Source organism: Zonotrichia leucophrys, chromosome 3 (genome assembly GCF_028769735.1).
Source record: "Zonotrichia leucophrys gambelii isolate GWCS_2022_RI chromosome 3, RI_Zleu_2.0, whole genome shotgun sequence".
NCBI classification, from domain to species: Eukaryota; Metazoa; Chordata; class Aves; order Passeriformes; family Passerellidae; genus Zonotrichia; species Zonotrichia leucophrys.
In genome coordinates this window covers 46,633,003-46,642,878 of record NC_088172.1, presented here as the reverse complement: position 1 = coordinate 46,642,878, position 9,876 = coordinate 46,633,003, and the positions used below count along the sequence as shown (strand labels likewise).

Genomic DNA, 9,876 nt, shown 5'->3' with positions numbered 1-9,876 from the left:
TTCCGCCCCTCTCCTCCTTCTCCTCCAGAAGCAGCAGGTTTCCCTCAGGCGGGAGCTTGAGAGCAGGGGGCTCGCACAACCGCCTGTAGCTGCTCCCGTGCCGAGCCGAGCCGAGCGGAGCCGCACTGAGCCAGGCTGCGCCGTGCCGGAGAGGGCGGAGAAGAGCCGAGCCGAGCCGAAGTGTGCCAGGGGAAGCCGCGCCGGGGGAAGCCGATCCGAGCGGAGCGGAGGCGATCCGGGCAGCGCCGCTCCGAGCCGGTGCTGCCGCCGCGCCTGCAGCAGGAGGCGCTGCCGGGCGCCGCTGCGCCCGCGCCGGGCTGCGGGCCGGAGTCCCACATTCCCGTGCCAAGTGCCGTGGAGCGGGGGTTGGACGTGCGCGCTCGGCTCCTCCCTCCCGCCCCACTCGCCCGGCAGCAAAGTAACTCCGGAGTACGAGGGGAATCGGTGCCACCGCCGCGCTCGTCGCGCCGCAGACGGCTGCCCCAGCGGGCGGCCCCGGGGCCAGCGGGCGCCGCTCGGCGCGGGGCTCTCCTGGCGAGGGGCGCGGCGAGAGCGGCGGTCGAGGTGCGCTCCGCCCGCCGCCGCCGCGGGCCGGGGCAGCACCGGCCTCTTTCAGAAACTTCTCCGCAAGTCGGCATGGGCAGGGGGGCCGGCGCCGCCGCCTCGCTGCGGCTGCTGGCGGCGCTCGCCCTGCTGGCCGGCCGCTCCCCCGCCCTGCTCGGGGCGGCCCGGGCCCAGCTCTCGGCAGGTGAGTTCTTGCTCGGCGCCCAGGTACGGGCGGGCGGCGCGGCGGGGTCGCGCCGTGCCCGGGCTGCCTGCCGGGAAAGGGAGGGGAAGGAAGGGGAGAGTGCCGGGAAGGTCCCGCACGCTCAGGGACCCGGCTCCCGCCCGAGGAGCGGCGGTGGGGCTGCAGGGGGGCTGCCCCGCACCCCCAACCCCTCCGCTCTGCGGGGCGCGGCGGGCGACCCACGCGTGTGCGCAGGCTGCCGGCGCTGGGCTCTCAGGGGCGGGCAGAGCGTGGGCTTCGGGCACCTTACAAACACCCCCTCCTCATCTCCTCCTCCTTCTCTCCCCCGGCCAGCGTCCCAGGTGCCGGCGGGCTTGGAGCTGTTGTCGCCCCTTCCCCCGCTCAAACTTTCCCCGGCGTTTCCCTGCCTGGCGCGGAGAGCGCAGCCCGGCCGCTCCCCTCGCCCCGCGGCGTGGGGCGGGGAGACACGAGCTGCCGCGGGCACCGGGATCCCCCTCCCAACATTAAATAAAGAGTGGCGGGTGAGGAACCGGACGGAAAGCTCCGACAGGGTCCGCGTCTGTTATGTGTGAAAGCCGCAAATTTCTCGCCCCTTCCTCCCTGGCCGCCCAACGCCCGGGGTTTTGAGGAATGAAAGCCCGCGGGGCCGGGCGGTGGGAGCTGCGGCCGGCGCGGCGCTGAGTTGTTGGTCCCGGCGGAGCCTCGGGGCAGAGAGCCTGGCGCTGGAGCCGCCGCTCCTGGAGGAGGGGGCAGCATCTCCCGTGCTGTGCCGGGGTGGTGCGAGGGGCACTGGGGACTCGTGTGCCGGACCGTCCTCCCCACCTGCTCCGCTGTAGTTTATGAAGCACCCTTCGTTTGCTTGAGTGAGGCTTTATTGTGAACGTGCTCTTATTGTTTGCGGCGTGAAGTATTACACCAAGGACTAACTGACTGGCTGAAATAGACTTGAGGCTCTCCTTCTTCTTTCTTCCCTCCCCCCCCTTTGAATAGTACTTGCAATTGCATCGGGTGCATCGGTTGGGCAGGCATTTGAGATCTTTATCATACGATACTGATTTGAAACCTGCTATTAATAAAAGTATGTACACTCTTGAGACTTTAAAGGACTGATGTGTAGTCGGGGACTTTTCTTCTTTTCCTCCTGGTTCTCCCATAAATTAGTTTTTAATTGAGACGTTTGAAATGTCATCGATTAAGAAATATGCTGAAGGAGTGCTGGTCTGACCAGATTACATCCATCCTTGTGTCTGACTTTGGTGTGTATAATTTAATGCCCCTGTATCAGAATTGTAAACTTACGTAAGCATCTACGAGCCCTTTACCGGGGGAAGGGAAATGTACCATCTACACAGCTGGTATGTTGTAGGAACAGCTAAAATAAAATATTCCCATGTGGAATGTCTTTTCATTCAAAACCATAGTTAAGTTAGACCAGTGATTTTTGCTTTACTCCAAACTCATCAGACTAATGTTAACACCAAAGGTAACACTTACGTAAAGATTTTTCATAAGCTTGTTCACTGGTGTAAGGAGAGTAGGAAGTTCTGATAACTTATATGGTCTGTGGTATTTCATGCTGGAAACATGGCATGCAGCCCATTTTGAATTGCAAGTACAAGCAGTCAGGTTGGTACTGTGGGGTATGTGTTAGGCGAGTGGAAAAGAATGTACAATATCCTTCTGACCAGAGTAGGTGAAGCTTGTCAAGGAGTGAAACAATTGTATCTAGGAAACACAAGATTATTTTTTTCTCTTTTTTTTTTTTTTTGGTGTGTATAGCATGTCAGCAGCTAGAGACTTTAGTTTCTATTGCCAAGGATCAAGAATACTGATGTGTTGCACCAGTCAGAGGTTTTTTAATTGCAGACCCCCACACCTTTTGGAAGGCTTAGTGGAATACAGTTGCTAGTGGCTTGTTCTGTCATTGGGCTTGGCTTAAGGTATGGTTCTTGCACTCTTATTAAATACATTTGATATCCACAAGTAGAGCTATGCCCTACTGAATTTAATAACTGCCACAAACTTTGTTTCATTGCTTACTCTAAGCCAGTCCCAGGAGTGTGCGTGTGTGTTTGTGATTCTGTTGATGAAACTTCTTTATTTTGGTGTTAGTGGATGCACACACAAAAGTTTGAACTCACTTGTCCCAGTGAGAGCCCTCTGTTTGGTGCACACTGGAGCATCTGTTTTATACCTAGGCATCTCCATTGCTTGACATGAGTACTGTTTTGCAATCATCTTTCTTTGATTGCCTTCCACCATCCTCACTGGAATATGTGAGGTGAGGATGCTCAGCACGGCTTGGAAAGCCTGTGCTTTTCCAAGTTAAACTAAACATAGCTAATTCTCAGCTCCCTTTTTATTAATATTCTTCTCCTCTGAATTGCAGGAATTGAAAACTGTTAATTTTCCTTTGTCATTAATGAAGGTATTAAGTCAGTCTGGATCTTTCACAAATCTCTATCTCATTGTAATTAGATTTTTATTTTCTTTTTATGGAGCTCTGTGCTACTTCTGAGCATGAACGATAGCAAGATCCAGAATTCTTCATAAAAACTTTGACATGTTTATTAAGGGTCTAATCAAATTACAGAGCATGAATTTTTTGAAAGTTGGCCTTCTTCGGGAACTGTGTGTGATAGCTTGCCGTCTGTTCTTCCTTCTAACATATTCCGTGAAAGCAAATGAGAAGGAGCTACAGAATCTTAGGAAAAAGAACAGGATACATTTTATCATTTGTTGCTGTCTTAGAAATTGTGCTTGTATATCTTCTCCGCCCCCTTCGCACATAATCGAGACATTGTATCTTTTGTTTTTCTCCCCAGATTTCAAATGAAAAAAGCCCCGAGCAAACAAGCAACTTCTCTCTGCCCTCCTCCCCTGCCCCCTTCCCCAGCCCAGCCCTAATCCGCAGTGTAATGTTTTCTGCTCTCTGTAGATTGTTTCTTTACACCGCTGCTTTCCATGACCCTTCAACTTGGGTGCGTGCCTGTCAGAATCTAGGCCAAAATGTTTTGGCAGCGCGTTCTCTGTTGAAGTCTAGCTATTCCTTATATAGCACCTCCTTTCATCTGCAACTCCTACAGTTCGATAAAGAACAAGTTCAACTTGTTTTCACAACTCAATCACTTTAAACTTATATTTTTTTAAATTTTATTTTTAGCAATTTGCATATTTTCAATTTTTAAGGGAAAAAAGGGAATATTTTTAAAAAAAATTTTGAAGAATGCTGCTGTCTTGTCAACTGCTGAGAGAAATATGCATTGCTCTGCCTCTGATGGTGTCTGTGCAAGTGTGTGAGGTTTTTAATTACTAAATAAAAGATATGAGGATAAAAGCTTTAGATGCATCTGCTTACCTGAAGTTATTTAACTGTGGTATTTCAGACCATAGGGACAGTTAAGCATAAAAAACACTGGATGTTTTATGAGTTCAAATCCTTTATTAGAATTATGAGTTCAAATAATTTATTAGAATAGTTAGAATTTTGCATGCAAACTAGTTAGTGTCACAAATTAACATGCAAGAGTAAATATTTCTAAGTTAATCTTTTCCCCTTCCCCTGATAAAATAGTTATAGTCTGTTTTTGGGAGTGTATCTGATTCAGAAATTTGATACAATAAAGTAGAAGATATTATTTTTTTTCTATTAAATATACTTACTGAGAAATATACGAAAATTTTAACCAGCATATCTATTGTTTGTAATCATATTGTGGAAGAAACTGAGAGCTCTTTGAAAACATTTTAAAATACTTTAAAGTAATTGAACTCAAATTAGCTCTTTGCTGCCAGAACAGCAAAAGACCCTTCAGTCATATTTTACCTTGAATGTAATACAATTTGCATATGTGCAAGATATGCAAGAGACACTGGTGCAGGTAGGTGTGCATATAAGAAACATAGCAGTATAAGAAACTTGGCAGTAGCTTTCTTATTTCCCATCAAGCTGTTAAAATATATTGACAAATTACATGGAAAATGAGTGAAATTAGAAGTGAAATTATTTTCCTGCTTTCATCACTTCCTTCTCAAATGTTTTCCTTTTTATATAGAAATCTCCTTCCACGGCACTGTGGGTTCACAGATCACTTGCCTATCTGTCTTTTCAGGTGCCATATTGTACAACAGATATAAATTTTCTAATTGGACCTGAACTGATTCATGTGAAATTGAAAACACCCAGAACACAATGACCCCGGAAGTCCCAATTAGTTCCTTTTGCCTGAGAATCACAGTCCTGTTTGATTAGTGTGGTAGTGAGATATAGAGTGTGCCTTTAAACAAGGAAAGTGTCTTGCTCTTATTTAGGGTCTACTTAGAATAATAAATAAAAATTTAAAAATCCCAAGGGTGGGGGTAAGAAATCTGCACATGATGAGGTGAAAGGTCCACCTGTCCAGTATCCAGTCTCTGATGGTGGGCACTTGGGGACAGGCATTTTGGGCAAGGTGAGTGACTTCCTCTGAGTACTGTCATTGCCACAGTGACAGAGTGATGGTATTTTTTACTGTAAGTGGACTGTGTAACCAAGATTGTGCCTAATGATGTATTCAGCCTCTATGCTTTTAGCATTTATCTTGCTTTGTGGTAAGGAATCTATAAGTTGTGTGAAAACAGCTGCTGTCCTTTGTTTTTTGAAATAGCTTGTTGTATTTCATATATTCTAGCTCTTGTATGAAAATAATGTGAATAAAAATTCCTCCCATTTTACTTTCTTCATTCCACACAGGGTTTTTCCACTCTATTTCAACTATTCCTTTTCTAGTCGGAAAAGTCCAGTTGTAGCCACCTTCTGTGAAGCTATCATTCCATATCTTCTTTTTATCCTTTATCAGCCTTCTTTTTCTGTTCCAGTTCTACATTGCTCAGAGCATCCATGTGACAGCTGCCTGATGGATTTATATAGTGCTTAATAATGATTTCTGTTCCCTATCCGTAGTGTGATCATTCCTGTCATTTGCTTGGCTTTTTTTGACCATTTGTTCCACTCCTGGTTGTGAGCTGACACTTTTATGGAACTATTTCATTACTGAAGAGCTGAGATATTGCATTAAATGATAGTTGTGGAGTGGCTGCTGTGCCAGTGGACAGCAGGACTCTTGGGAAGGAGAGAGTCTTTAACCAGCCCTTTTGGAGGAAGGAGAGGTTTTGAGCCAAGCTCTTGAAGAACCTGTGACCTCATGTTGGATGTTTGGGAGAGTTTAATGCTTACCACTATGGTTTTCCTCTTTCTCTTTCTTCATATGCTCTTGTTAGTACAAGTGAGTTTAAAGGAATTTATCCATGCCTCTTGCATGTAAAGATAGGCTGTTTCTGGATTGACATGCAAAGAGATCTGCAGCACTGCTGTAGTGTTGCTTCTTGCTCTTGAGCCTTTGTGATCTCTGTCCAGTCATTTAATCCTCCAGGTCATCTCACCTCTCAGGTATGTGACTGAGTGACAGCAACTATTTTGGTGAAATCTCTGCTCTTCTTTTTGTAACACAGATCCTGTTGAATGTGTAATAAGAAGCTTCCAAAAAAACAACCTCAGTTCTCTTAGCTGAGTCAATTAGGGCATACCTTGTGTTTTCAGGTGCTGATGGAATCCCGTCTGTCTTATCATTGTCACGGAAAGATGTCTTTGTAGTGCTGCTCCCAGAAGTGTGTGCTCTGATTTGGAGCTTCATTTGCAATCTGCCTATGCTATTAAGCTGATTTAAATTACTGCTGCCACAGAGTGGGGCATTTCTATCACTTGAGTGGCTCTCGGGTCTTTGGCTGTGCTAGGTCTGGCCGCCAAGTGGCCTCTGGATGAGCTGGTTTAGCTTTCTGTGAATCTCCTTGAAGGGAGGATGGGGCTTGGGATTAGTTTCCTATTAGTTCACTGGCAGGTGTGCAGCCACCTAAACCTGACATAAGGGAGGATGGGGGCTGATGGTGGGAAGGCTGGGTTTGACAGCCGCCATCACAGTGCAGCTCATGTGAGGTGAACCTGGCAGTGGTTTGAGTCACACCAGATCTCTGCTCTGCTCACCATGCCAGCACTTCATCCACCCAAGGAAGGACAAAGAACAGGCAGGAGGACATGGATTGAGGGGAAGAGAGGCCTGGTGCTCTGGAGCTGAAGGGGCTAGGCTGGGAGAAGGTTTTTGAGGCTGTGCTCTGGCTGACTGCACACCAACAGATGACAGCATTATGCAAGTGTTTCTGACATGCAGCTTTGAGTAAGCTGGGCTTAAATGTGTTCTTTTCTTATAATACATAACTAAAGCATTTATTATATAATTGTGTAAACAAGGAGTGGCCTATTCTTAACACTTAGTAGAGAGCAATTGTGATGTCAAGCAATAGAGGACTTGGTGGAGGTGACACCTAGATACACAGCTAGAATTAGAGGATGTTGTGACACCCAGTTTGTGGCACAGCAGGAACTGGTTTAAAGCTAGTTTCTGTGATTTCACATCTTTCCATGCATGATCTGTACTTGACCATCCTCTGGGGGTTTTTAATAGGATTGCTCATGAGACATGAATGTTGGTCGAAGGAGAAAAATGGCCTTGGTTTTTAAAGGCCAGAGTGAGCCAGCTGGGCAGCAGTAAGGGTGACAATTTCATATCATCTGGCTGAGTATAAAATCCTTCTACACATAATTTTGTAGGTCAGAAAGGTCATTACCTTGTGCTGCTTCCGGGTAAGACTTGACTGCAGGTGGCTTTAAACCAGTAGTTTAAAACTATGCAAACTACCCAGCTGCAGTCACCTACAGTGCATACCAGCTTTGTAGTTTTGAGTCACTTAGTCTGCTCTAACTAGGAAGCCATGTAGTTGAAAGCTGTGTTTGCATTTTAACTAAAAGATTTGAGGGATTTAATTTCTTGAGGATTGGTGCTGTGAAAAAATTCAATTCTTTGCCTAGTACTAAGGTAATATGAGGTTATTTTTGTTAGCTAGTGTATGAAAGATTGGACCTTTCAGTTTGTCAGAAAGTCACTTACTTCTGTTGGCACTTACTAAAAACATGTGATTATGTTTATTAATTGAGTAGCAAAAGAGGCCATTTCTCAACTACCATGTCATGAAATTAATTCTACTGACTTATGAGACACTGTTGAACACTTTAAACTCAAGTTCTGTTGCAATTAAGTTATGGTATGTTCATTCTAATTATTACACCCTGGTTATTCAATTTATTTTGAGGTGGAGTTGTGTACTTTCTTTTGTGTGTAAACACTTGCTCCGTAACAGTGAAAATGACTGATGAATATTAACCAGAAGAGAAAAATACTATGAAGAATAATTGTGGCTGTAGTTCACATGAGTTAAAAACTGCTCAGAGTTAATTTTTTGCAAACTGGATAACTGACTTCTTGAATTATTTTTTGTATTACTATTTCCAGATAGAAGTTGTGTTCCTTTGTGAGTCCTATAGTGTGGTTTATGATATTTGCTGGTTTAAAATGACATGGTTTTAAGTAAAAAAGAAAAGGCTATTGAAGCACTGAAATTTTAGACTGCTTTTGTCTTTTTCACTGCAGTGAAAAATTAAAATTACAAGACCTGGCAGAGAGTTGACCTGTTGCTACTTATTAGAAAAATTCTCTGATTTTATGTTTTGACACTCCATTATATATGTATCATATCTCTGTGGTATTAGGCTGGAGTAAGATCAAAATGGTATCAGCCGTCTTGGTTCTCCCAGTGTCACCCTATTTGCCTGTTCTTTGTAAATGTGAAAGCACTTATCAGCCATGAGAGTGCTGAAGAAATGTGACTGAGTTCTTGACTAAGTTGTCAGTGCTGACTGCCATCACTCTAGTCAAAATAATTTAAAGGAATGATTTCTTATAAAAATACCAAAGGCAGGCTTATATTTTGTTCAGCTTCTGATTCCTTAAAAGAAATGCATTTTTACAGTTGAAAATATACTTTTTTCAGGTATCTCTCCAATTAGTGTTCTCAGGTCTGAGTATCATATGTATTTTAGGTAGGCAGTACACACCAAAGCACTGTTGTGTTAACTTCAGTGCTATTTGTCACAAGTTTTCCAGAGAAGATAATGGCGCTGATTTAAAAAGAATGTTAAATAAACAGAAAACTCCAGTGCAGTCTCGAAATTACCAAAAGGTCAGTCCCATACCTGGAGAAAGAAGTGGATTGTCGTTTTCCCCACTGTTCTCACACTCCTTGTCCCTGTGGTGGTGCATCCCCCTCCCACCTCCCCCAGCCCGGCCCCAGGCGGGTGAATCTTTAAGTGACCCTAAACCAGCATTTGCAACACCTTCCTCCCACTCCTTTTTAAATCTCCTTGGCTCTCCTTGGGTTTTGTTGGAAGAGTTTAATGTTAGTTTTGTGCCATAAGTGAAGGAAGGTAGATGAGATTCCTTACTCAGAATGGTTAAAGTATAAACAGTATAAATAAATAGTTGAGTGTAAATATCACTTTTCATGAAGTTTTTGTGTGCTCCTTTGGTTAGCTGTATCTGTCTTTGTTGATGTGACAACGTTGTTTGGTGCATTCCACGTTCACTTTTCAGGCTAGTAAATTTCCACTTAAAAAAGGCTTTCCAATCTCGCATGGCAGAAATGCAATAAAATGGTCTTTTCCTTAGTCAATTCAGAAAAGCCAAACAAATATTCTTTTTGCAGTTAGTTTTTACAAGCAATCAGTCCTGACTCAATTTGTGAATATACTAGAAATTGCAAACTCATTCCACAGGCTTGCCAGCTCTTCAACATATGAATACTTTGTGTGTGTGGTCTTGTTTAGTGCAAAAGGTCTATTTATATTAAGTTTTTTGCATTTGTAAATCTCTGCGGGGTTGGCTTTCCTTTCTTGCTACCTTTCTTTTCAGACAGCATGACAAACTATTCACAGCCCCGACCACAAACAAAATCCTTCATGTCCTTGCTCTACTTACTTATAAGAACGTAAGTAGGTATGTGAGGGTGGACACACATTTTCCAGGTGAGAGCAAAACCCTTAGCGTGTAATGATTTGGATTTCTGAATCAGTTGAAAAGAAGCTTGGTAATGAGAGGGATTATAATTTCCCTGGTAGACACAGGCTAAATAGATGGGTGTAATGTCACAGCATGTAGAGATTTAAAGGTGGGGTTTTTTCCTGACTGAGGTGGCTGAAACCT

General features: G+C 44.6%; 1 protein-coding gene across 7 annotated transcripts in view; it reads left to right on the top strand.

Moving 5' to 3' along the window:
• Window positions 1–499: 499 nt before the first annotated feature.
• The window catches only part of PTPRK (protein tyrosine phosphatase receptor type K), a 388,545-nt gene continuing 379,168 nt past the window's right edge, over window positions 500–9,876 (top strand). For all 7 annotated transcript variants that reach the window (XM_064708032.1, XM_064708028.1, XM_064708031.1 and 4 more), the window contains exon 1: window positions 500–748. In XM_064708032.1, coding sequence (XP_064564102.1) covers window positions 637–748 — 112 coding nt within the window. In that variant the 5' untranslated portion in view covers window positions 500–636. The remainder of the gene's footprint in view (window positions 749–9,876) is intronic.